The sequence below is a fragment of the Eutrigla gurnardus genome (genome assembly GCF_963514095.1).
Source record: "Eutrigla gurnardus genome assembly, chromosome: 9".
In the NCBI taxonomy this organism is placed as follows: Eukaryota; Metazoa; Chordata; class Actinopteri; order Perciformes; family Triglidae; genus Eutrigla; species Eutrigla gurnardus.
Window position 1 is genome coordinate 20,901,875 of NC_139923.1, and position 27,210 is coordinate 20,929,084.

At 41.3% G+C, this 27,210-nt stretch overlaps 4 protein-coding genes across 11 annotated transcripts; 2 read left to right on the plus strand and 2 right to left on the minus strand.

Annotated features, from left to right (window-relative positions):
- Nucleotides 1-429: 429 nt before the first annotated feature.
- On the plus strand, nt 430-7,314 carry cpt1b (carnitine palmitoyltransferase 1B (muscle)). Of its 2 annotated transcripts, XM_084018008.1 has the most exons (19): nt 433-658; nt 1,781-1,934; nt 2,081-2,220; nt 2,337-2,508; nt 2,682-2,783; nt 3,128-3,265; nt 3,355-3,432; nt 3,730-3,837; nt 3,961-4,045; nt 4,377-4,572; nt 4,671-4,856; nt 4,962-5,067; nt 5,157-5,273; nt 5,370-5,534; nt 5,617-5,751; nt 6,140-6,292; nt 6,392-6,505; nt 6,598-6,690; nt 6,824-7,314. In XM_084018008.1, exons 2-19 carry the CDS (start codon nt 1,794-1,796, stop codon nt 6,959-6,961), a joined length of 2,367 nt encoding a protein of 788 aa, XP_083874134.1. In that variant the 5' UTR covers nt 433-658; nt 1,781-1,793; the 3' UTR covers nt 6,962-7,314. The 2 variants fall into 2 exon arrangements, 1 of the variants encoding a protein (XP_083874134.1); XR_014597764.1 differs by lacking the exons at nt 6,598-6,690; nt 6,824-7,314 and having other exon boundaries at nt 430-658; nt 5,617-5,743.
- A 661-nt stretch (nt 7,315-7,975) lies between these two features.
- Nucleotides 7,976-13,049, minus strand: sephs1 (selenophosphate synthetase 1). Its single transcript, XM_084017961.1, has 10 exons — nt 12,977-13,049; nt 11,389-11,511; nt 11,175-11,271; nt 10,985-11,088; nt 10,703-10,810; nt 10,381-10,535; nt 10,194-10,284; nt 9,988-10,087; nt 9,514-9,726; nt 7,976-8,795 (listed from the first exon to the last, which is right to left on the minus strand). Exons 2-10 carry the CDS (start codon nt 11,482-11,484, stop codon nt 8,581-8,583), a joined length of 1,179 nt encoding a protein of 392 aa, XP_083874087.1. The 5' UTR covers nt 11,485-11,511; nt 12,977-13,049; the 3' UTR covers nt 7,976-8,580.
- A 1,247-nt stretch (nt 13,050-14,296) lies between these two features.
- bend7 (BEN domain containing 7) lies at nt 14,297-18,216 on the minus strand. Of its 3 annotated transcripts, none has more exons than XM_084017639.1 (10): nt 17,972-18,216; nt 17,345-17,422; nt 16,944-17,264; nt 16,590-16,706; nt 16,155-16,507; nt 15,555-15,662; nt 15,276-15,393; nt 15,053-15,166; nt 14,813-14,854; nt 14,297-14,495 (listed from the first exon to the last, which is right to left on the minus strand). In XM_084017639.1, exons 1-10 carry the CDS (start codon nt 18,033-18,035, stop codon nt 14,437-14,439), a joined length of 1,374 nt encoding a protein of 457 aa, XP_083873765.1. In that variant the 5' UTR covers nt 18,036-18,216; the 3' UTR covers nt 14,297-14,436. The 3 variants fall into 3 exon arrangements, with proteins under 3 accessions (XP_083873765.1, XP_083873764.1, XP_083873763.1); XM_084017638.1 differs by having other exon boundaries at nt 16,923-17,264; XM_084017637.1 differs by having other exon boundaries at nt 16,590-16,709; nt 16,923-17,264.
- A 1,047-nt stretch (nt 18,217-19,263) lies between these two features.
- Nucleotides 19,264-24,938, plus strand: prpf18 (PRP18 pre-mRNA processing factor 18 homolog (yeast)). 5 transcript variants are annotated; one of them, XM_084017963.1, is made up of 11 exons: nt 19,264-19,420; nt 19,903-19,980; nt 20,190-20,216; nt 21,563-21,668; nt 21,759-21,868; nt 22,151-22,297; nt 22,476-22,544; nt 22,839-22,979; nt 23,068-23,139; nt 23,221-23,376; nt 24,187-24,938. In XM_084017963.1, exons 1-11 carry the CDS (start codon nt 19,355-19,357, stop codon nt 24,265-24,267), a joined length of 1,053 nt encoding a protein of 350 aa, XP_083874089.1. In that variant the 5' UTR covers nt 19,264-19,354; the 3' UTR covers nt 24,268-24,938. The 5 variants fall into 5 exon arrangements, with proteins under 5 accessions (XP_083874089.1, XP_083874088.1, XP_083874091.1 ...); XM_084017962.1 differs by having other exon boundaries at nt 21,563-21,664; nt 21,755-21,868; XM_084017965.1 differs by lacking the exon at nt 20,190-20,216.
- The last annotated feature ends 2,272 nt before the right edge of the window (nt 24,939-27,210 follow it).

A 27,210-nucleotide genomic window follows, 5' to 3' on the forward strand; every position in this document is an offset into this window, starting at 1 on the left:
CGTTCACATTAGAGATTTTGTTGCTATTGACATTATTACATGACATTATTTTAAAGTTGTGATGTTATGAGCCTAAACTCAGTGGTTTGGAAAATGTCACCCAATTTTTATCTTCTCTTAATAAAAACAAAAACATTAGGTCAACCAAGGTCACAACAATTGAATCTGCTGATAATAATCTGACATGCGTGCTGCTTTTCCCATCACGCCATCAGATTTGCCCTCTCAGTGATTGAGACGTTAAACGTCGCTCTCATCCCAACACAGCACTGCAGCAGATTCAGTTGCATAGCAGAAACCTCAAGGCGTGTGAGGTTGGGTCCTGTCTATGTTTGGTGTCTTGTTACAAAAAGAAGCATGTCACGGGTGAGAGAGGAACAAGAAGAGAGAGAGAGAGAGAGAGAGAGAGAGAGAGAGAGAGAGAGAGAGAGAGAGAGAGAGAGAGAGAGAGAGAGAGAGTGGTGTTTGGGAAGGAGAAGAGAGGGAGGGCTGGAAAGCACGGGCTCTGATCTCACTACCTGAGGAAAACCACGAAGGGCACTGGAGTCACACAGATCACACAAGCCGGAGTACAGAGGAATGTCACCGGCTCACTGACGCAACACAAAGTCACGGCGTTCCTCTGCCCGACTGGATCATACTGACTGTTCTGACATAGGTAACGTACGGCTCCCTCTTTTATTTAGAAGGTTTATTCAGTGTGTTTGCTGTGGAGATTTTTCCACGTGATAATTGTTGTGTAAACTATGTATGCAAGAGTATTACATCAAAATGCTGAATTAGTGTCATCTTGTGTATGGGTTGTGTTATTTTTAGCCATGTGTGGGAAAAGAAATCTGGTGAAAAATCAAAATGACAAGTCAGGTGCTGATCAATACATGTTGACTCTTTATCAGTTATCCAGTTAAAACATAAATGCTGCTAGATTCTGACAGCGTTGTGTAATACCAAAGGGTTAAGCATTCATTTGCTGCTTGTAAGTGTGTTTATATTTTCCTGCCCAGCTGAGGTCTGGCGTATGCTCACCCGGTGTACTGCTATATCTGGCCATTGAACTTTGTCCCACTTGGTGACTGCCCAGTCATATGACATGGAAAAAGAAATCCTACACCCGTCACCCTACAAATTACATGGAGTGGTATATGAACTCCGAATATTTTTTTCCCTCATTCTGAAATCTGATATCCCTATCACATTATGCACAAACACAACAAATAGTGCACTTTTCCTTTCCAAATAACACACTGTGAGTCAGATCTGTGAACTCAGTTTGTTGTTACTCTTCATGTTAAACATTATCTTTAAAGATAGGATAACAGGATTGGGATAACAAATGATTTAAAATGTGATGCATGGCTCAGTGGAAATTTGGAAACACATTAAAGGACCCACAGCAAGCCAGGATATGTAAACAAAGCACAGAGACACTCTGTTTACACCGATTGAGAGCGACTTTATTCTCTGCTCAGGTAGACGTTTAGCCACTAACACTTTATCTCTAGAGCAGGCAGTTGTTTGCTTTAATGCTCTGAATATGGAATTTAGCACCTTTTAAATACTAGGAGATAAGGAATATGGAGTACATTGTGATGTTTCATTTATTTTTATTTTAATACAATCTAAAATTCTGAACAACGTATTAATGATACAAACTTCATATTGAAATGTACAGAGAAGGTAAACAACCATATTTCTATTGTTTTTTTCATTATTCCAGTAGTTATTTCCCTTCAGAAACCTGATGACTTAAAAGATGTCCCTTTGATTTCTGTGTTGGTAGCTCCTGTTCAGAGATGGCTGAGGCGCATCAGGCGGTGGGCTTCCAGTTCACGGTGCGCCCGGATGGTGTGGACCTGAAACTGAGCCAAGAGGTCATCAAAAACATCTACCTTTCTGGAGTGACCGCATGGAAGAAGCGAGCCATTCAATTCAAGGTAGCTTCATCAGCGTTGTCAGTGTTCACTCGATAAGATGACAAACCCGCTTCCTAGTATCTAGCATGATTTCCAATAGTTGTGCATTTTCATTTATTCATCTTAATCTTGTGTTAATATGGGATCTTCTTGCTCGCCATTCACAGAATGGTGTCTTGGCTGGAGTCTACCCTGCCAGTCCGTCCAGTTGGCTGATCGTTGTGATCATCATGATGAGTTCCTTGTATGTCCGTGTAGACCCCTCTCTGGGAATGATTGACACCATCAAGGAAAACCTGCCACAGAGGTCAGAATCACTTGTTGTGTTCAGTGTTTACTCATCATTTAGGTCAGTTTAGATGAGCTACGCTGTAATTGTTATTTATTTATTTTGTTTCATACCTCATTGCCTTTTCTGTGCAGAGACTGTTTATCGGTGCAGACCCGAGCCGTGCTGAGTGCCATCCTGTTTGCCACGGGACTGTGGCTGTTCCTCATCTACCTCCTGAGATACACCCTCAAAGCTCTGCTCTCCTACCATGGATGGATTTTTGAATCCCATGGGAAAATGAGCACATCTACCAAACTGTGGCTGGTACATTTGTCCCCCTTAATTGTTCATTACATTAATAATGTACTGAATGCATGTATTCAAAATCTTCTGCCTAGCAGTACATCATCTATTAACTTCCTGTTACAATCTGCCATAAAGGGGCATTTCATCTATAAATGTGTATGATGTGCTGTGGGTTGTTTGTTTGTTACCAGAGTCTGGTGAAGATGTTCTCTGGACGCAGGCCGCTGCTCTACAGTTTCCAGGCCTCCTTACCCAGACTCCCTGTGCCCAGTGTGGACGATACAATTCACGGGGTAGGAAATGACACGATACTCACCTCCCATGACCACAACACACATGTGGCATCTTTAATGAATGACATGGAAACATTATAGTTCATAACTATTACAACATTTCTAAAATACAATTTTACCTAAATCGAGCACATTAACTAAACCTATGAAGCCTTTTCCAACAATCTGATACATGCATCGTGTTAGAGCATACAGACAGAGTTTGCCTGCTCTCTTCAGTGGATACAAATCTGTCATGTGCCATTCGCTGCACTTCCAGGTTTTCTGTTTGTGGAGCTCATGCTGCTCTATATCACGCTGCTCCTTTGTCCCGACGACAAACACACACAATGTTTTCTCCACAGTACCTGGAGTCAGTCCGTCCTCTGCTGGACAGTGAACAGTACAACCAAATGGAGACGTTGGCCAATGACTTTAAAGAATCCAAAGCAGCCCAGCTACAGAGATACCTAATCCTAAAATCCTGGTTGGGGACTAATTATGTGAGTAGTGATCAAAAGTGAGACAGTGGAAGTCATATGCAATGGGAAAATGATTATAATATACAATAATAATGTGTTATCTTCTCTAGGTAAGTGACTGGTGGGAGGAGTACATCTACCTCAGGGGCAGGAGTCCTATCATGGTGAACAGTAACTTCTATATAATGGTAGGACACAGTAGACTGTCACTTGTGTGTTTTTTCTTTTCATATCAATACAGAGATTTTACAACAAGTGGGGAAAGAGTACATAAAATGTACTTTTTTAAACAAGAAGAAGTAACAAAAAAATACCTATAAGTCCTGAAACTTCACCTAAATGCCAGTGACCAACATGATAATTGTTGTTGTTAGGAATAATAAGTCAAATGTGTATTAAATGTCTCTTTTTGTGATTTATATTTGTCCTCTGCTTTCTGTCCGTTTGTGTTGACTAAAGACTGTATTTTGTGGTGGGTGTATTAGGACCTGTTGTACGTGACCCCGACGCACCGCCAGGCTGCCCGAGCAGGGAACGTGGTCCACGCCATGCTGCAGTACCGCCGCAAACTGGAACGTGGAGAACACGCACCGGTAACCGTTGCCATGACTTCACTACAACTCTGCCATCAATGTGACCTAATCAGCCACCGCAAAACCATACATACTTCCTCATTTACTGATTTACTGATGATTGCATTTGTTTTTTCTTCTCAGCTGAGGGCTTTGGGGACGGTCCCTATGTGTTCCACTCAGATGGAGAGAATATTTAACACCAGTCGCATCCCTGGGATTGAAACAGGTATGCAACTTAATCAGCGCTCAAACGCATAGACTTGGGTTGATGTCACAGCACATGTTTTCCATCAGCAGTTGAAGGTTAAATACCTGCTGTGACATCACTAATTGAGGTGTGAACAGAAGTGCACCTGGCTTGAAAGTTTCAGCTCCCATTCCAATGTGCTTCAGTGCTGATTTTACCCTCTAACAACTGCATGTATATGGAATAAAGGGAGCATTCATCAATCTGTTTGTACAAGCACGTCAGGTTCTTTATCTTTGAGATTAGTCATCTGCAAGTTTCTTATTAATCCTGTCCATGTGTTCACACTCTTGTTGGCCCTTCCTCGCAGATATTGTGCAGCACCTGACTGACCGCAAGCACCTGGTTGTCTACCACAAGGGCCGATTCTTCCAAGTTTGGCTGTACACTGGAGGGCGCCACCTCTTACCCAGCGAACTTGAGACGCAGTTTCAAAGGATCCTCAATGATACATCAGAACCTCAGCCGGGAGAACTCAAATTAGCTGCCCTGACTGCAGGAAACAGGTGTTTACAAGCACACACACACACACACGATCAGCACAATCATATGCACGCACACAAAATGCGATAAAAAATGGTCTTACTGTCACATCCCCTTCTAGAGTTCCATGGGCTCGGGCTCGGATCAAATATTTCAGCCTGGGAGGAAACAAAGTGTCCCTGGACTCCATCGAGTCCGCTGCTTTCTTCCTGACACTAGATGACGAGCCGCAGGGTTACGACCCTGCAAAGACCAACTCGCTTGACAGTTACGCCAAATCCCTTCTTCATGGGAAATGTTACGACAGGTAGGCAGAGAAGTCAACGGAAGGTCTCTGCTGCAGTACTGATTCAACTTTTAGTGGTTCAATTTCCGAAAAAAAACAAACAAACTGTTCTTTCTTTTTTCACAGGTGGTTTGATAAGTCTTTCACCCTGGTCTCTTATCCAAATGGAAAAATGGGTGTAAATGCTGAACATTCTTGGGCTGATGCACCAATTGTAGGACATATGTGGGAGGTATATAAAATATGATGTTGTTTTTACGAAACAATGATTTAAAGTTTGCAGAAATCTTCAGCCGGCATTTTTCTGCCCGTATACTGTAGTACGTCCTTGCAACGGACTGCTTCCATCTCGGCTACACAGAGGAGGGACACTGTAAAGGGGATGTGAACAAAGGCCTGCCTTATCCCACTCGACTACAGTGGCAGATTCCAAAGGAGGTACAGCAGGGCCTGCAATCATTGATTGCCATTGACCTATTTGATTTGCATGTATTGGTATTTGCTGTAGGCTATGAGCTATTTCCCCTCTCTTAGTGCAAAGATGTCATTGAGAGTTCATACCTGTCAGCCAAGCAGATCGCTGATGACGTGGACTTCCACGGCCATCTGTTTGCCGAGTTTGGGAAAGGCCTGATCAAGAAGTGCAGGTGCAGCCCCGACGCCTTCATTCAGATGGCCCTGCAGCTGGCACAGTTCAGGGTAAAGACTTAACTCACATCGCTCCACTGTTTGATTATATCATCCACCATCATTAAATGACTTTAATCCGTCTGTTTCTTAGGACCAGGGTGTGTTCTGTCTGACGTACGAGTCCTCGATGACCCGTATGTTCAGAGACGGTCGGACAGAAACGGTACGCTCCTGCACCTCCGAGGCTGTTGCATTTGTCCGAGCCATGGAGGACGCAGGTGCAACAGTAAGCAGGGCACCAACACACACAGTACTTAGAATAATGCCAGTTAAAAAAAACAACTTTTAATGGAGTAAATATATTACGTGCAAAATAATTAGACTTTGGACATATCTGGTGTCACATTATCAGTCTCACAAATTTTCCCAACAGTGACTTTGTGTGTATTGACAAACCTTTATGAAAGGTCACATTGTGCTGCTGACCAGGACTTGGTCACCGAGACCTGTGTGTCTTTGTATGTCAGTGACCCCTGGACCCTGGACTGTTTAATGTTCTGGCAGGGTTAAATCAGCGCATGCATGAACAGAAATAAGGTGATTTCCACGTGATATTAGTGTCATATGTACTCGTCTGGATGCTACATGTTTGTGCTGGTTGTTTTTGTGATCAGAATGCTCAGAGACTCGCCCTGTTTCGGAAGGCAGCAGATAAGCATCAGAACATGTATCGTCTGGCCATGACTGGTTCTGGTATCGACCGCCACCTCTTCTGCCTCTACATTGTGTCCAAGTACCTCGGTGTCGACTCTCCATTCCTTAAAAAGGTTTAAAATGATCGTCTACCCTCTCTCTATCATTTTCCTCTTTACATACATATCACAACCTTTCTTATCTCCACTGACATTCAATGTCTTTGCTTCAAGGTGCTTTCAGAACCCTGGAAGTTGTCAACCAGCCAGACTCCACAGCAGCAACTCAACTTAGTTGACATCAACAAATTCCCTAAATATGTGAGTGCTGGAGGCGGATTTGGCCCGGTGAGTTAGATTGTTTTGTGTTGGCTTACACACCAATTATAATGTTTTCACCCGTTGACAGAAATGTGATGCCGTCTCTTGTCTACCACCAGGTGGCTGATGATGGTTACGGTGTGTCTTATATCATTGTTGGGGAGAACCTGGTCACATTCCACATCTCCAGCAAGTTCTCCAGCCCCGACACGGTAAGGGCACAAAATGAGAGTAATGCATATTATCGATCCATCCGTTGTCCATACTGCTGTATGCAACCATTCACAACTCAACACCCTCTCTCCCTCTCCTTCTCTCTGTTATTGCTTTTTGTGTGACCTTCAGGATTCATGCCGGTTTGGTCAGCACATTTGTAAGGCCATGCTTGATATCCGAGCCCTTTTCACACCTGAAAATGATAAGAAGATGGTGGAGAATGCGAAGCTGCATGCACCGATGGAAAATGGGAAAAAGCACATTTGATGGACACTGTGGAGGAGTGTAGGCTGGATTTGGCTCACATACAATGTGAGGCGTGCTTCATTCATGAAAACAAAAACAAAGCTCTGGTGACAGGTTGCACTTGTAATGTAAGAGCTGGCCATTCCACTCAGCCATTCTAAAGGAATAGTTGTTACTCCGCTAATTTATTTCTATTTATATTCTGTCATCCAGAGCTGTGTTGCTTTGGCGCTGAGGGAAATACACGTTAGCTTTAATAACGGGGAATTGTGTTTATGCATAGACTGTATATAAAGCTAATATAATAAGTCTAAATATAATCTTTATATATGACCTATGATTTGTGCATTTGAAACTTGTAAATATAGACATGTCAGTATTTATGAATTGCTGTTGTCAATTTTGATTAAAATGAAAATTTGTTTGAAAAAAGCAGCCTCAGCAGCTTTTATGGATTTAAAAAATATATATATTCATATTTCCAAATATTTCATTACACAATTAAGCAATCATATAAATGTCTTTTATAACCAAAGAACAGACACAGAAAAACAATTATTGTAAGAGATGTTTATTTTAAGAAGTGGAAGTCATATCCTGTTCCTGATATCCGTCATTCATCCAGACTATTAGGATAAACCAAACCATCTGGACTTCAGCTGGAAGCTTCATAACAGTTGCTCGGGGCAACGTTGAGAGCTAATCTAAATGCACCAGATCTTAAACAAAGGCAACAAACTCACCGAGGGCTTGTCGGAAAACAACCCAGACTGCTTTTCACAGTATTATGCAAACTCTACACATTACCTTCAGTATGATGACATATTTGCAATGCAGATGATAGAAGGTTCAACTCCTGAGGAGTATGCAGATTTCTTCTCATCTATGACGAAGTCTATGCACAATGAACAATCAATTGTTGTTTGATGTAAAAAAAATTTTTTTTAAAAATCTGCTTTTTTGTTGCGTAAGTAGACATTGTCAGATTTGATTTTTGATTACAGCTCCCAAAGAGCGGGCAAAACAAACCACCTTCTATTTGAATATTTATTAGTTTAGTTGGGGACGATACAAAAAGTAAAAGTAATAGAAAACAAACCATTCTGGTCACACAGTTTCTTTCAAGGCATCAGTTACAGCAATGAACTAAAACTAGGCGTTTATAACTGTACAAAGTGAATGGACAAACAAAAACACCATCATGCGGTCAGCTTGCTTGATGAGAGCAACTTTTTTTTTTAGAGGCAACGGACACCCGACTTCCTCAGATTCAAAATGAATCAACAGTATCACATTATTGTCATCATCATCACTCGCTTATCAGAAGCTGCCTGCCAATCACACACATTTAACAGAACACGACAGACACGAAAGGCAAATGGATTTTAAGTATGCTCTAATTCTTACCAATTGTTATCATCGGGATGACCATCATCAGATTGAGTCCACTGGGTGGCGCCATGCCCCTTGGGCCACGGTGCGGGGCTTTTTTTCATGTAGATGCACGCCAACCCAGTCTTTTCTGTGTACATACTATTATGTGTATATATTTCAACACTCTAGGATGGTTTTGTAGTTTATGTGTCTAAAAACACTCAGCAGAGCTTTAGGGTTCCGGTCTATGATGCAGCGACGGAGGATTAAGAAGTAGCACCAGGAGTTGGGTTGACATTCTGCGTGGCTGCTTGTGGCGCAACCTCTATGATCCGGGGTTTGTCGATGATGCGAGCAGTGCGGTTTCCTTTCTCTACAATTCCGATGATCCACGCTTGGTGGCCCTCGCCGTATTTTGGGGACTTGATCTCGGCACAGAAGCGGGCGGCCTGCTCCCGAGGCAGACAGATGAGAAGTCCTCCTGCGAAGAAAAGGAGAATCCGTCAGTCACAAGGGTCTAAAATTCAGTTTTTTAATGTGCAGTGATGCTGAGGAGTGCTCTGTTGTCTCGCTGCTTGATCTAAATGCTGCCTCTGATACTGATCACATTGTAGTCCTGGGGCAAAGAGCCCGATTGGCATTGGATGGCGCTTTGGCACAGCGAGTTTCATCTTCCGGTCTAGTTCCTGTTTTACTTGTTTCCACTTAGGAGTTTTTTTGTTCTCAGTATTGTTTAACAGATGAGTTGTTCCAAATTCAACCTTTACTCATAGGTCATACTCAGAGGATTTCTAATGACTACCAATGAGATTTTTACTGTTTCCAACTTAAAATATTATATTTATTTTTATTTATGTTGTCTCTCTTCATGTTGAACTCAAATTTCACTCAATTTATTTAAATTGTCACATAAAACATGCATCATATATACATAAATACATGCAAATCTGATCTCTGTATTTAGTCCGTGCTAAAAATTTTAGGAGCAGTTGGCTGCTGACAGGCAGCCGGGGAGCAACTTGGGGTTCAGTGTTTTTCTGACACTTGCAGACACTAGGAGGCGGGGATCGACAACCGCTCAGTGTCAATAATGTAAAGGTAAGCCGACTGTATCTTTGTTGTTATGGCCTCCATATCATGCATTAACGTTAAATTTGTATGTTGGGCATTTTATTGACCAGCCATGTCTACACACACACCTGATGTTTCAGGGCAGGTGCCGTGCATTAGTCCAAACATGTTCCCGCAGGCCTTGGACACGGCGGCCATCTTGGCGAGCACTGGGAGGTTGTGGATGACAAAGGACACCTCGCTTCGTTGTTGCCGTGCCAACGTCTGAGCGTGGCCGAGGATGCCAAACCCTGTGATGTCGGTAGCGGCGTGAGCGTTGAAGGTGTGCATGAGACCAGCCGCTGAGAGAGAAAGAGAGAGAGAGATGATTCTGTTTTCATGGTTAAAGACTACTTAGTGCTATGAACAAATATGGATTATTCACTCATTACAGGCAATGTTGTGTCATCTAAAACAATAAATAACCATGTATTTAAAAATATATGTTGGATTTGCTGTTACGGGTTGTCTACAGATACAAAAAATTTAAGACTTTTTAATATAAATATTTTAAAAGGCAATTATGACTGCAGATCAATTATTTAGATTCATAAAGGTTTTACCTGTCCTGTTGAGCCGAGCCATGTTCATCATGGCTTCATGGTAGGCAAGCTCTACATCCTCCTGGGTTACTACCAGCTTGATCTTGTTCCACTTCTCAGGCTAAAACAAAACAACACAAAAACAATGGTGTTAGTGCGTATCCTAAAAAAGAAGAAGAAGTGCATACAAAATAACGAGTGTGAAATGAGTGCGCAGGCAGACTTACAATATCCAGCCACTGGTGTACTGCAACGGCAACTTGTGTTCCCAGCGGTTTGGTCAACACCAACACGTCTCCTGGCACTGCATTGTCTGGCCTGTGACATATCAAACGTGGCATCATCAAGGTTGTTTGAATAACAAGAAAATATATAAATTATACATTAGTAAGAATATATGGAATTCACTCGTACATGATAAATTCGTTGGGTTGGCAGACTGTTGTAGCCACTCCTCCCATCACCACCCAGGGGTTGAGCACCGTCTGTCCTCCTGTTACCGATGTACCCGCCTCCTCTGATGCATCCTTAAATCCCTGGATGACCAGTGGCATGACTTTGTCTCTCTCCTGTAAAGACCCAGAAGATTCAGAGCAGAGACCGGCAGCACAACAGAAAAGCTAAACAATAATATGTGTGGTATTTGATTTGTTGTGCAATTAACACAATTGATTCTTCACAGTTAATGCCTTAAACCAGATCTAAAACTTTGCGCATCAACTGGCGTGCCTCTTACCTTCTCTGACATCTTGTTGCTGACTCCCAGAAGCATCAACATGTTGTCACACTCTGTCACTCCCATGGCGTACAGGTCACTTAGAACATTGGCACAAGCAATTCTTCCCTAGAAAATAGAGGTACTGATAATGAAGCGCTTCAAGGGTTGGTCGGTGCAAAAAGTATAATACTACAGACAAAGATTTAAAACAGTGGCCTCCTTCCATTTGTCACATGCATGTATAATTAATAAGACCACAACAGAGAAAAAAGGAATACCCATAACAGAGGAGATCCATACCATCATGTAGGGGTCATCCACAATGGGGTAGATGTAATCTGTTGTCTGGACCAGAGAAAGGCCTCCGTGTCTGAGGGGGATCACACAAGTGTCCATTCCTATGCCTTCAAAAATAAAAGAGCTCTGTATGTGATATTTTGACGAGGTTAAGTTATTTGTTATTACAGTGCTATATGAATATCATAATTACCTAATCGGGGCATAACCGCCCCCAGGAACTGTTCATCCTCCTGATAGTGGTTCTCCTGTAGGGTTTCTAACAGTTTCTGTAACACATCTTGGGGCACCTGTGTCCAAAGACAATAACCACCATTAAAACTGTTTTATGATCTGGAGAATTAGTTAATATGTATAGCTATACAAAGAAAATTATGCATCCGAGGCAGATTTTCATGAGAGCTAACCTTGCATCCGGTGCCCTTGAGCTCCGCAAAGCGTGTGAGCCTGAAGTTCTTGTCCAGCTCATAGCTTTCGGGGTTAAAGGACTCCCGCACGGACATGTCTGAACAAACTCTGGGTCTTCACCACTGGAAGCACATCAGGACAGGACCATAAAAAAATGGTGATTATAAACAGCATTTCAATATCCCAATGGGCTGAAACAAAGTACTTGTGATTGTGTATATTTTAGAGAGAGCTGTTGATTTAATTCTGCACTCATCTTCAGGGCTTCTAAACAATAAGCATGGAGGAACAATCAACAAATCATCAATGTATCTGCCAATTATATTCTTGATTTATATGAGGCTATACAATGTCAGAAAGCTAATGTCTTTAATGCTTGTTTTGTCTGAAAAATGGTCCAAAACCAAAACAAATATTCATCATTTGACCAGTTTACAGTTACATAAAAAACAACATTAACGCATCTTAACATTAAATCTTAACAATTCATACATGTAGGATATTTGTAGCTTCGTTGTACTGGACTGAATTTGATTATACAGACATGTGAGGGGGTAAAATTACATCGACATTATTCAAATTAATTATTGCAAGTGCATAAAATGTATTAAATTCTGTTGGTTATGTCAGAAAACGCACGTTAGGATCAGTAGGATTCTAAAGTGATCACTCATACACTATTACACATGACAAACATCCAAGACTCAATAACGTACGTGCAACACACACACACGCGCGCGCACACCACAAACTTTACAATCAGCTGGTGCGTGCTGATCGATTGTCATATATTTGAAATCAAATGCAACACATCGGACATGTGAAAGACTTGGCCAACTGACAGAGAAGCCAGACTTTTTTTATTTACTCGCAACCCTCCCGTTTGTTGTTTAAACTGATGCAAGTTGCTGAAGGGGCCTCGGTTCGTACACAGTGGGAGTGTTCAAGAGACACAACGCTGCGAAGTTCATTCAACCCTGAGGCGCTGCTAACTACACCAGCCCTGCCCAGAGATGAACTATGCGCTGTACTGTACGCCACGTTAAAAACTACTGTGATCAACGGTGCCCATAGTGACAGCTGCATTTTCCGTGTTTGTTTAGCTGAAAATGCGGTTTCCGTTTGTACGCTAGCTCTCGCTTGAAAACGCCGATCAATGCATGAGCTGATGAGCGTGAGCAGCTCTGTGCAACAAAGAACCCGAATGTGTTGGCTGTACTACGTTTAAAAACACACACTGTACAGGCCACAGCCTTAATGTGATACGTGACGTTAGTTGGGGAATACAGAGCCAGCTCGTTGCACATGTAAGTTAAAAAAAAAAAAAAAAAAAAGTTGCCGTAGAGCGCCGAATAAAAATGTCGGCGGCGGAAAAAATTAACCCTTTCCTGTCCGTCGCCATGCGATGTGTGCAACATCAGAGTACGTATCAATAAAAGAGCACTCAACATGCTACTTGTGCAAAGTTTGTAATGATATGGTGCAATAGAAGTGTTAACAATTGCCCTAAATGCGATTTTAGGACCAAAGCGGAGTTATATTCTTGCAACATTTCCCCTTTAATTGCTCTGTCCAGTTTATCCTTACCAGCTTCACGTTAGCGGTGGATCCCGACAGAAGAGCGGGGACGGCACCAGAATGCATTGGGGCCAGAATCGGGCGTCCTCCGAGAACGCCTGACGAAAAGTGAAACATAGTTGTCGTCTAACTCGAAACAAGACGACGCAAAAATAGAGCCGTCGCGTATAATCTAATACAATTTAACGAACATAAGTATCCGACCACGCGTCGTCTTCATTAAACAACATATGGTTTACAATACAAAGAGGAAACTGACGAGATCTCAAAGGGTCCTCTGCCTGTACAGTGGCGGCTTTAACATCCCCTTTAATGAGCTGTGAAGTCTGGCAACAAAATCTCTACAATGGAGTGTACCTTTAATTTACCGTTTTCCCTCCAATTGCACCCACAACAACATAAGATAGCTTTGCAAAGGCACCTAACCTAGGCTCAGGTTTATAAACTTACATTTGTGAACTTATCTTTTGATAGACTTATGTTAATGTTGCATCAGATAGTTTTTAACAAATTAGATCAAAGCTATGCTCATGTTTATTTAGTCCTAAATATATTTCAGAAAGAAATCCAGCAATATGAAGTTGTTTGATCATTTCCTTTGTTGTCAATTTTACTGTCTAGCATATAAAAAATATACACAGAGACAAAATGGACAGGAAACCATATTTAATCAAGGAAACAACTGTTGATGTCATATGCACTGTGAGTGAAAAATGAAAGAAAAATGTAATTCCATCACAATATTAACAATAGTACAATAGATATGCACAGCCTAGAGATTTAAATAATGACAAGAAAAATGTTTCATAGAATACTGTACATCTTATATTTGCAACCAGTTGTAGGCTATCAACATATTTTTTAATTTGCAAAATTGTCCAAAAAATACATCAGCTATTTACATGGAGATGTTATGTTTGTAATTAAGGTCAACGTTGCACAACACATTACACCCATTGAAGAACTGACTTACTGGTCACTTAAAAGGCACAATCTTCCTGTAAAAAGTAATTTGTGCAAAATATATGAATGCTTTACTGTTACAGTATCCTACATCGTCTTGTTTTAGACTTTAGACTAGTAATGACATGATAACTAGGCAAGCAGCCTATAATGTAAACTAAGTCACTTTTGAACACGATGATCTGCCATTTCTTTACCACTGTGTATAGGTCAGTGTCTGTTGGCATAAAATCCCAGGTCCCAATATCTGCCTGAAGAAAAAACAATGTTTTGCATGTGTGAGAGAGAGCGAGAGAGAGAGAGAGAGAGAGAGAGAGAGAGAGAGAGAGAGAGAGAGAGAGAGAGAGAGAGAGAGAGAGAGTTTTTTTCCCTTTACATCTATAACATAACACAGAGCAGATTACAGCTGCAAAGGAATTACTTCAAGTGTCAAAATGCACCAAGTTAGAGAACTAATTAGGACAATCAACAAATCTAGTGTAAGTCCCGTGTGGCAGCCCCTTGAATCAACCAGTCATGTTCACCACTGCCCCCCTCACACCTGCAGGCTTTTTGTAGTCACAACCTATAAATGGAGAAAGAAAATCATTTTCAAACATAAAATATCACCACCATAAAAGCCTTGGTGCAACCCTGTGTTTATGTACAAACCACTAGGCTCAGACATTTGATGGATGTTTTACGGGTCAAATAGCCTTCCTTGATAAAATAACCAAAAGCAAATCTGAGACTGCAGAAAGAGAAATGCTATCTTGGCATGAAAGAGAGGTGAAAGATGGGGATAAGGAGCATAGTGTGAAGATAATTAGCTGACATTTTGGGAGGCTGTGTGAGTATGTCAAATGTCATGGCACGTTGCCATTTAAATAAGAGGTTTCATACTTGTGGAAGGTCCATTTAAGACCTCTTCTGCTTCTGCTGCATCTGAGGAGTCAAAGGAAGAACAATGTTAACCTGACGGGTTCAAAGAAGTCCTCCTCTTACACTGGTCACTTTGTAATTGACTATAACTGCATATGACTTGCATAATAAAACATGATTCAGTGGTTAAAACAGGATGCGGGTAAACATATACTTCTTCAATAAAAGGCGGTCATTTAGCAGCAGACTCTACAGTGGTACCTCTTTTCAGCCTCCTCCTGGCAAGTTTGATCTGGTCTTGGAGGATCTGAACCCAGTCTCGTGGCCCGGGCAGCTTCTCTATCCGGTGTTCAGTGCAGTATTTCTCTGTAAAAACTGGACACAGTTCATGTGACTATAGTCATTCTTCATTAATAACTTAATTCATGTGTCATTATTATTATACTCAGGTACAAACAGACTGATTGACTGGTTTGCATCTCACCTTTAATGGCGCCAACAATGTTCTGGTCCAAGCCCTTACGGTTATCATTGAGCCCTCGCTTCCTTTTACCATTCGGCAGGGAGTTAGCCAGCGTCGTATCGTCAAAGAAGGCACACACCTTAACACATAGTTAAAACACTGTTGAGTCTGTTGTGACCTTCGGTCTATATGTGAAGCGTGTGTTGTTAATAAAAGGTATTTAACCAGTGGTGCCATGAGACTGTAAAGTCAACTGTAATCAAAGGGCCAATGAATTAACAACAACTTATTGATGCGCACCAGTTTGCGGAACAGCAGGCTGCCGGAGCGCGTATAGTTGACCAGGATGGAGTCTAGCTGAGCCTTTGAGATAAACACATCATGATCCTCTGCCAGACGCACCTCAGACTGAAAAAGATCAAATAACACATACTGTGAACTGTCAAACAAAGCATGATGATTATCATATTAAACGAAATATCTCATATCTTCTTATGATTCGACACCCAAAGAGGTCAGTGGACACAAAGGTCCTCCTTAGCAACAAAGCATGTCACTGACAAGAGATTTAAATATATACACATAAGTTAATGGTTTTAAAATAAAATGTATTTAAAAAAATCTTGTTAAGAGAGATGCTGAAGAGAGACTTTTTTTTTATCATAGAAAAAAATCAATTGCCTTAGTTCTGCATTTTTCCATTAAAAATCTGGAAGAAAATAAAGGCAACTTCATAGGTGGATGAATTCAACGTGTATTTTTCGCCTGACAATTCTACAATCGGATTTTTCAGATGCACATTAGGATTTTTTTCTCAATGTAAATACAGTAAACATATTTATAAACATTCTGAAAATAAATTCTTTGGAATAAATTCATGAATTTGAGCATGCAGATTACCTCTAATGACCGAGGTTCCCTCAGCTGGCTCAGAAGAGGATTGTGTCTGTTGTTGACAGCTCCTGGATTTGTCTGAGGTGGCAGCACAGAAAGCTCAGAGGAGACGGAATAACTGTTGGGTGTAGATGAGCCTTGCTCTTTGTCACATTCCTCCCTCGTTCCAGATTCTGCAGGCGCAGCTATTAATGGCGATGCCTCCAGAGGGCCAAGAGAAGCCCTTCTAGTACTAGACGCAGTCAGCGGTGCCACTTTGTAGATTGGCCTTCTCTTGCGGGGCCTACAGCGAGGAGCGGGGCCCGGACCGAGACGGGTTGGACATGGTGATGCAGCCTCTTCCTGTCTTTCCAAGGATGCTAGAAAAAGATGGTAACACCTTATAATTTCTCTTTCCTAGTTTTTTCACAGCATGTGATATGTTTGTGTTAATCTACTGACCTTTTTGAGTCTGCATCAGCCTCCTCATGGCACGCAGTTCCTGCAAGATCGCCTGCAAGGTGCCCTTACAGTTACACATACAGCAGGGGGCTTCTGGCGTAGCAGGAGGGACAACATCTGCTGGGAAGACAGCAGTGTGTAGGTGATACTTAAACATGCAAACTCATAGGGGCACAATGCATTTCTTGTAATGTCACAAAGTGCATTAGTGTTCGACTGTCATAAAAGTACCTCTGTTCAAATACCTCTACAACAAAAACCTTCTAAAACACTTTATTTTCAATTATAGCTGGATTTCTCGTCTTTAAACCTGCTTTGGTACCCTACCATTACCTTCGTTCACTTTGATCGCACCCTTGGTATTGTTGAGGAGCCTCAGGGCTTTGGAGCGGGTGCTGTACTGGCCACAGCCCGGGCTGTTGGGGATGGGGGGAGATATGGATGAAGGGGAAGGCCCTGGGTCCCCTGTAGAGCTCCAGTTGTTGGTCTGGGGGTCCTCCAGAGATGGAAGTGCAGGCTGATGGACCCAGGTCACATGTCTATCCTGGGGCTCCTTCGTTGAGCTGTCCTGCTCCATCACCACACGCTGATATACCCTGCCGCTCTTATCACTCAGAAGCCTCATCATTCCTGTGATTTGCCTCTTGATCTCCACGCCTTCGTCCTCCAGCCAATCTACGTGGAGAAAGAAGGGGGTCATTCTAATGAGTGCGATCTGCCATGACATGTCGTAGAAACTTCAATAGCACATATACCGTCAGGCACAGCAGCATCTTTTGGCTCTCCATCGATATCTTTGCAGGAGGAATTCATCATATATGAGGGGGCCAAATCTGCAAGAAAAAAAAAGCAATATTCTTTTTTTTTTTTTTTTAAATAATAATAATTCTGAAATGAATTTAAAATAAAATGTCACGATGAGACCTACAGGATGATGTTGCAGCCTTTTTGCATTGCAACGCTGACAGGGACTGTGATGTCAACCAACGCAGTACCCCCATCCCATCCCATCCCCCTCCCATCCCATGCAGAAACCACCACCTGTAGGTGGCATGAAGAAGTGTTGCCGAGAGAGGTGGCCTCGTCTTCAGCGGAAAGTGAACAATCTGCATGTTGTATGTTCAGAATGCGCAACTTGTTTTTTTTTTTTAAATACATTTTGGACAATTCATTCATTCTTGAATCCATGCGACTGGTGTCCGGTTCACATGTGAGACTTAAATGAGTAGGGCTAGCTGTTGGTTAAAACCCAGGCACAGGCTGGGCATTGTCGTGGCCGTTCCTTTTGTTTACAGAGTCGCCTCAGCTGGCACACGGCGCCAGACAAACACCCAGACACAGACGCGCGTCTTGCAAGGTCTTGCATTCATTCAGCAGCCTACCTTCATCCGTGACCAGTTTAAAGCTCTGTGACTTCCTTCTCCTCTTCCTTTCCCCTAACTCCATCTTCAGGGGGGATATAACGTTAATCTACAGCAAGACGTGCTGTCGAAAATCGCTCCTCAGAGAACCGAAATCACTATGAGACATTCAGCGGAATCAATGTCCGTCTGCCTTATTAATCAGTTACATTTCTCCTCGGGCTGCTCTATAGATCCTTTTTTTATCGGTACGTTTCCATCGCGTTAAGCTTTAATAGACCTGATAAATGCTGTCTATTCCCGTTCCCGAAAGGGATGCTGGTTCTTCCCTTTCGCCATGTAAATAAATTAATGACTTTAATATTAAAAATTCGTCACATATCCCTTTGCGCCACCTGATGGTATGTTCTCATCTAAAAGGTCGAGTCACACATTTGCCACTGTGATGTCCAAACAATGCTGACTGACATTTGAACAAAAGCAATAGGCAATGAGACCACACTGAATCATAAACTTTTTTTTCTGGATTCTCAAATGATTTAAAAAAATAAAATAACGGTCTTATTAGTATATTATTTGTGTTAGGGCGAGTCATTATTACACAAAATAAATAATAATAATTCAACCAACGGTTTAACCGAGTAGCAGATTACTGAAACTTTGGTGAGGTGGTTGTTTAGTTAATTACATTGATCCCTTATGGCAGCCATAACTTATATTATATAAATCTTCTTTTTTTGGCACACTTGCTATCTATTTCCAACTGAAGCGTATAATTGTAAATCAATGGATGGATTTTCCCTCTCTCCAGTCTTGACCTTGCTTCAGGCAACTGTATAAATTCTGAGTAACTGACAGAGGAGAGGAGTGAGTATTTTACAAGTGCAGGCAGACTAAGTTGGTCCTACTTTTTCTACAACTTCCCCAATTCTCCATGCTCATCCTGAAATGATTTCCAAAAATCGATTTTGTACCAGCTTGCAATGCACTGAAAGAAGTGGGTTATCACCAGTCTGGTTGTAATGTCATTTAGTCCTGATGAGGTGAGTCAGACAAACTTAAAATGATCTGAGTATATTAGTTATGTATTCAAACAGTGCTTAAACACATAAAGCACTCTTTTTGTTTTTTTATTATTAGTTAAAGTCTCTTAGAAAACTCTAAATATTTAAGATGCTTACTTAAATGGTCAGTACTGGACTCACCTACATTTTATGTTTTACTTTATTTTGAAACACAATCAACAATACAAAGTAAATGGACTCTTATGCTGAAATTCAGGTCGGTTTTAAAGTCAACTTCCGGTTGAAGCGTCGGCGACGCTAGCGTATTTGCGAACGTCCTCTACATGTGTTATTGTTTTTTTTTACATAAACGAAAAGCGACCGCCTTTAGTTACTTGAAATGGATATACTGAAAGCTGAGATCGCTAGGAAAAGGAAACTAGTCGAAGACCAACAGCTTATTGACGTGAGTAGCGGATGAAATTGCTTGTTTTCGTTAGCTTGGTAGCATAGCCCTGTTGCTAAACTAGCTAGTTAACTTAGCTCAGTCAACGCTGCCTTTCCAGAATCATCGATATTATTTACATGTATCGATTGATGCGTTGAACCTAAGCTGAACTCCATGTACAGAACAAGATATAGTTAACGTTAAACACGATAAGACCGACACTTGACTGATAATAGACATGGCAAACTGATAGAAACAATTCGATTAGTTGCCCAGAGTTCTCCCCTACTGCTAGCTCACCTAACTCCACCGAGTTAGCTAACATTACAGCTGAAATCCGTCTTTAATGTGAACATCTCGCACAGTCACAAGCCTCGTTTCCCCTCGTCTTGAGAAGGAAAGGGTCAGCCTTAGGCATCTTTGTTGTGAGCCCATGTTTTGCGTCGCGCATTAAGTTTGATTGGGACTGTAAAACAAGCCAAATATCTTTCTGCTTCCAGGGCTCGAAAAAATTCTTCAAAAGGGCCGATCTTGCACGCAAGGAACAAGAAGATTACTTCAGAAGATGTGGATATAAGGTTGATTTCAACATCACTCTCTTTTTCTTGCTGTCTTAAACACACACATGCATATATCACCGCCTTACCTCTCTTCTTACTTTCTTAACACTGAAGTTAAACTTTTTTTGCCAGGAAACAAAATAAGGTCAGTCATTGATGCTCAGGTGTACATGAGTGTTTGTGTTTGCTGTTTTTCCCCAACCTGCCTCTGCTGCCTGCATCTGTAGGTTCAGAGAGAGACTCCCGAGAGCCAGGTATGGGATTGCACAGTGGAAGTATCTGACAGGATGCATGATAAAAGGATCAAACACACTGTATCCCGATGGATTCCACTTCCTTGGCACCCTGAAAGTTCATTCTCTAGCCAGTGAGGATAAAAAAGCAGAAATGGTGGAGATTATTTTTCAGTGCGTGTTGTTAGAAATAACCACATGTGAGCTGGTTGTGTCGGTGCAAGATAATGAGATTAACTCAGAAAACTCAATCAATCAGTAAACGTATACTAATTTGATATCGGGCATAGGAAATAGAAAATGTAAACCTTCATCTTTTTCTGAATGATAAATCAGAAGTTTAGCCTATTGCAGAAAAGCATTTGAAAATATGAATTCATTCAAATTCACCTGCATTAGATGACTTTGCTGCACCACCGTGTGCTTCCAATCCTATTGTACTATTGTCGATATTGATGCTTTTAACTATTTATTTTATATGCAGCAACCACCGTGACAACTAGACTGCTGGACAAGTTATGTTTTACAGACTACTTACAAACTCGGCAACAATCGCTTGTCAGAAAGTAAGGGAACAAGGAATGGAATCCACAAAGACAAAGTGGGACACAGGCACTGTGTGGATTTCAGCATGAGATACTGAACTAGAATAAAGGATAATTCTGTTACCAAGCTGCACTTGTTATTTTGCACATAATCTGTGACAGCAGCTTTGATAATTTGACCAACTGTAAGTTTCCCCTGGTTTTTTGTCACTAGTTTGCATTGCCTTGTAACAGTTGCTCTTTGGTGCATTTCTGCTCTACTTTGTGCAAGGCTTCAAAGCTATGCTCTTTGCACACATGCAATACACTGTTTTTTTTTATTTGACCAATGGCCATTACTGGTTGTAATCAGTTTCTGTTTGTTCTTTTAGATTGTGCTCATTATACCACAATCTAAGAGTGCTGTGATGCATGTGCCTGAAAGCATGATCTGGTAGCATACTTTGAGTTTCCTTTTTTTTGCCTTATGATTTGGCTTTTAGCTGGTGCAACCAGCATTCAAATGCCACACAATTAAATTAGATTCATGTAATATTCAAAATGCTTGCTTTTACTGGTCAATTATTAGGTGACTTGTCTCTATAGAGAAGCAGCAGGTAAAATAGGGATGTGAAAGTGTGCAAACCAGAATCGTTGTGATACATATCATCTTCTTCCTTCCATCTCATAAAGATATTGCTGTTGTTTTTTCATGTCATAAAAGTTATATTTGTTTCATTTGCATTGGCACAGAAAGAGCACTTTTTTGATATGATCAAATATTAGACCTTCTATAATCCCTTTTAATAAGTATATTTCTGTTCCCTCCATGTTGTCCATAAGATTGATAACAAAGAAGAAGAGGAGCCATCCACTTCAGCTAATCCAGTGTTAGAAATGGAACTAACAGAAGAGAAACTACCAATGACACTGTCACGACAGGAAGTGAGTGAATATAAAATAATAACTTCCTTCAATGTACTATTCCTTTTATATCAACTTAATGCTTCTTTTTGCATCGCTGTGTTCGTATAGGCAGTTCGACGGCTCAGAGAACGAGGCGAGCCGGTCCGACTGTTTGCAGAGTCCGATTATGATGCCTTCCAGAGACTCAGGAAGATTGAGATTCTGACCCCGGAAGTAAACAAGGTAGGACTGGGTGTGTTTTGGAGTGGGACATCATCCAGTTTCACGTCCATCTTATCTAGGAAAAAAAACTCACAGTAACCTTTACATTGTAAAATTACATGTCTCTAATATTTTGATGTCGAGCCTTCAAAATACACATGCACCATAACCATCACTTTTCATCAACGAAAGCAAATTTGACTGTTTCTTTCAACAAAGCTGAAAGAAACGAAGTTCTATAAAGCAGTGAATCTGTGTTGTGTTTTACATTTTATCTATCTTTAACACTGCTTCTGCATCTAGGGCTTGAGGAATGACCTTAAAGCAGCCATGGACAAGATTGACCAGCAGTACCTGAATGAGATTGTTGGAGGGACGGAGGCAGGAGAAGTGGACAAACAGCACGACCTGAAAGTGCATGAAGAAAACACCACTATAGAAGAATTAGAGGTACGTTGCATGGTGGACATTGTGTGGTTGACATGGTTACGTGATATTTCTGTTGGATCAAGCTATGGGCTACTGGGAATTGCAACATTTTTACCAGTAACACATTTTTATGAATCGTGTTCTTATGTAAGGTATGATTATGTTTCAGTTTGTGTCTGATACTGAAACTCTCTTTCAGGCTCTTGGTGACAGCCTCGGCACAGGAGATGATTACGGAGATCAGGATCTTATCGACAAGTTTTTGAGGGTAAGGGAAGAAAATCATGCTCTACCGTTTGATCTAGAGGGAGCTGTTGGATTAACAATGTTCTTACACTACTGTCGCTGCTGTTCATGTTGTCATGTACTTGGCTCCTCCCACAATATGTTAATATAATCAAGGTCACTCCTCTCCATGTCTTATCCACTATTTAATGTTTATGGAGCTGTTTTGTCCCCATACCCTGAAGACTTGCATTTCAAAACATTGGTGAATTATTTTTCAACGTGGTCAGCACCTCAAACACCGGTGTGCGTTCCTCCCCTCTGTGTTGTATTCTAGTTTCTTCTTGGTGTTTGGGCCAAAGATCTGAACAGCCGAGAGGACCACGTGAAGCGAAGCGTTCAGGGCAAGCTGGCAAGTGCAACGCACTCACAGACCGAGTCTTACCTCAAACCTCTCTTCAGGAAGCTCAGAAAGAAGGTAACATCCGTAGAGAGAGGAAAACGCACTGCAAGGATGTTGTTTATTAGCTGTGGATTTAATCACTTTTCTCTATTATCTCTTTCAGAATTTACCAGCTGACATCAAAGAGTCAATCACAGACATCATTAAATTTATGTTGGAGAGAGAATATGTCAAGGTTTGTTATCTGTATGACAGTGGTTCTGACCATGTAAGGCCCTTTTATTACTTTACTAACTTCATTCAACGTTTTGTCCAGGCAAATGATGCCTACCTGCAGATGGCCATTGGAAATGCTCCCTGGCCTATCGGTGTGACCATGGTGGGTATCCATGCTCGTACTGGCCGAGAAAAGATCTTCTCCAAGCATGTGGCCCACGTTCTCAACGACGAGACACAGAGAAAATACATCCAGGTGAGACCCAGAGATTATGCCCTACAATCTAAATCTATCAGTTTGGTATTTATTTCAGGCCATGACCCTCAAGATTATATAAAAGCTAATAATGATCTAATGATAAAGAGCTTTGCCCTCACAGTAGAGGTTCTTCTAGGTTAAACAGTGTCTGATTACAACATTTCCCAGATAACTGTAATTCCATATTTAGACCTTATTTTGCACTAAACATTATAATTATTTTCATTCACATCGATACTTTGATTACTTTAAGTGGCAGTCTCAAAGATTTAGACTTAAATAAATGTCTATTTCGTCGCTATCGCCAAAGGAGGTAATACAATGGTGATTGAACCTTTGATCCACTGATGAAGTAATTGTAATATGTTTATATTTGCAGTTTTACAAAGTCTAAGGCGACTTTCCCGGGACACAGAATTCTGAAAAGTTGAGCTTATATATTGACAAAAGACTCCAGAGTGTTGAACTCAAAGGACAATTCTATTGTTTTCACTCAAATAGAAACTCTAAATCACCCAGAACTGAAATAAGCTCTTCATTTAGAAGTGCTCCAGTGTTCTATTACTAAAATCAGATGCATATTCACTTTTCATGTCAACATCCAATAACATAATTGTTTGACTGGTATTCATGAGGGGCACTATGCTGAAACCTGCACACTGACTGATTTGCATGTAGTGTATGCACGTTTTGCCAGGCAATTTGAGAAATGAATTAACTAGGTGGGATATAGTTGAACCATGTTTATCCTTTTAACTGCCAACTTAATTACCTTTGTTTTCCCCCTCTCCTCTTTTCATTCTGCAGGGACTGAAGAGGCTAATGACTATCTGTCAGAAACACTTCACGACTGTTCCATCGAAGTGTGTGGAGTACAACGCTCTTTAATTTCTAACTTCAGCTTTATTTGTGCCGAGGCGGTCAGGTCAGTTTTGCTAAAATCCAAAATGGGAATTTTGGCAGCACCTCAATTATGGGTTCTGGCATGACTCAAGTGTTGTGGCAGACATTTTCTCTAAATGTTGTATATCGAGAGCCTTCAAGTACATCTTCATTTTGTGGGGTGTCTGAGAAAAATGCATCCTCTTATATGCAGTCAGAATTGTGTTCAAACATTTAAGTGAAAATTAAAATATCGGTGGAGGACACTCAACTAGCCTTGAGTGTTATTAGACTTGAACTACTTGGGAAACCAATGCACCATTAATAGTCACAAGTCTTTGGCCCTACCTGAGAACATGTGTATGAATGCTATGATGAGTTCCAAACTATTGCTGCAGGAATTGTAAAACACGAGCAAGGTTTAACTTTTGAAAGCATATAAACAGGAATGAATTTTCAAAAATGTATTTTCATGATTTGGTAAACAAAGCTTCCCAGGCAGATCCAGTGGTGTAAGTTGTATTACACCTGCGGTGACGGTTGTTTATTCTTTATTAACATGCTGAAATCAATGCAGATTCAATTCTATGTGCATGTTTGAGTTTTCAGCAAACATTTACAGCCATCAGTGTGTCCCTGTACCATCATTAAGAAAATAAATTGTTGGTTTGTTACCAGTTGTTGGTTTGTTTGTTTTCTGCAGTTTGAGAAGTAAATTTTCCTTCTTCTAGATTTTGCTCTCATATTTGCTCTCTCTTGTCTTCTGCAGCTGGACTGCTGAATGGGACTATTTTTAGCCACTGTAGGGTTTTATTTTTGGCCATTAGATAATGTGTCCACAAGTAAACCATTTTGAATAAAGAACTCTTTAAACGTACCATCACATACTTAAGTGAAATCCTGAATCGCCTCTGCCTGACTTAAGGATTCATTAAGAATATATAGTTAGATGAAAATAGGCACGAAACCAAAACAACAAAAACCCTGGATTTGCAACAACTGATTGCTGATGGAAACCTTCCAGTAGTTTGCTGAGATGGTAGCATCCAGCGTCACACACTGACCTTATCACTCTGAGTAACCATGGCGATGTGATCTTTTCCTTGTGGTCATAGCGTGTGCTTGGCTGCCGAAGCACGTCACAGTTTCAGTCAGTCGTCTTTGGAAGCGTCAGCGCTTGAGGTCCAGCTGGACAGGTTGACAGTTGGAAGTGCTGTGAATTAGTGCTGTGATTTCCTCTGAAAGCATCCACATCTAAACCACAGCAAAGGAAAATAATGTTGACAGTTACAGCGCAGCAACATGTATGACCTAACCCGGTCTAAACTAATTGCAGCAATTAGTAACTATTTGTCTGCCCATGGGGTGATTATCTGCCCGTCCTTGAGATAAACTAAGCTAAATATTTTGGCTTCAGTCCACTCAAATGTGTTGTGTCACTGTCAGCCGTGACGTTTGCTTCGCCATGGCCTTGAAACGACGGTCCAGTGGAAAATATTTGCACTTCACTATAAATTAACACGAAACCTCTGTGTGTTATCATACCTGGGTGTTTGTGTGAGCGCTGTTATCTTCCAGACCAGTGCTATGCAGAAAGGAAACACTTCATTTCAGGTGATTTAAAAGGAGCTAAATTGATTTTCTAAACATAATAAACCTCCGAGATTCACTCTGCGATCCTTATAAGTCTGGTGAAGCGGGCCGTGAGAAACCCATTGTGGTTCTCAGGCAGATGTCAGACTGATAAGGATGTGTCTGGTTTAGAGAAACGACTCCCTGAGAAGTAAACAGGACTAAAAAAGGCATTGCATTTTGGTCACACTGCAGTTTTTGGATGTTTGTGGTTGCAGCTGATGTGTTTCTGCTCACTGACTTTGTGCTTTGGGTGCTTTGGGTGTTTTGAATTTGAAAGATGATGCTCTAATTTGTGTTTATTCTCTGTCATCAACTTGTCCACACTGTTCAAATAGCTTATAAAGACTGCAAACTAATAGGTGGCCTCTTCCCATTCTCTCACCAGTGACCCTGTATGTGAATATGCTGATTTAATACGGCCTGAACTCCCTGACAAAAATGTATTCATTATGTCGGGGGGCCTAACAGGTTTTTTTTCCCCCATCTAATGACCTCAAATGTATGCATGGCCCCATTATTGGCTGTAAGACGTGCAAGCTGATAAAAACCTGCTCTCTGTGCTCCTTTTGTTCAGGCGCATCATTGTGTCAGAGCAGGATGTGTGAGCGATCCACTCAGCTTCATTATCACATTCAAATCCCCGAGATTCGTGGAAGGATTATCTCCATGGCCCCTGAGCAGCTGCATACATTAGCATGGCAATATGGAAATCAAAGCAAATGTGCTGCTGATTAATTGCTTTGTAGTGTGTCGTTTCATGCTACATCACGTGAAGGAGTACTGGTGATGTAGGTGAGAGACCCGTCAAAAATATTCTCAGTTTAGGTTGGATAAAAACATGTATCCACAAAAAAAGTAGTTTATTAAAGTTTTATTTACTCAGGTTATAAATATTTCATGCACAGTTATTAGAACCTTGTGCCTTTAATAAGCGTTTCAACTCATTTTGCATTGAGATCAACAGCAGTTAAGTTCTAGAAAGTAACGTTGGCGCACCGTGATGGAATATGACCATTTCCAGGGAGATGTCTTGTCTATGGATGTGAGCCAGTTTGCAGGTCTTAAACAGAGCTTCAGGTCTCTTCATCTGGACAGGCTGGAGAGTATGATCGTTGCCAGGCACCTGCGGAGGTGGAAAGCAATCACTGGAGGCATGGTGTATCACACACCAATGTGCCTTTGTCTCTGTATGCGTGTGTTTGTCTTTCTCCCCTCAGTTTCTCTCTGGTGATTTGATTTATGCATTTTCTCACTTTCCAGACAAACGTGAAACTCTCCGGCAGTCTCCTGTGAGGGCTTTGGTTTACATCAGGA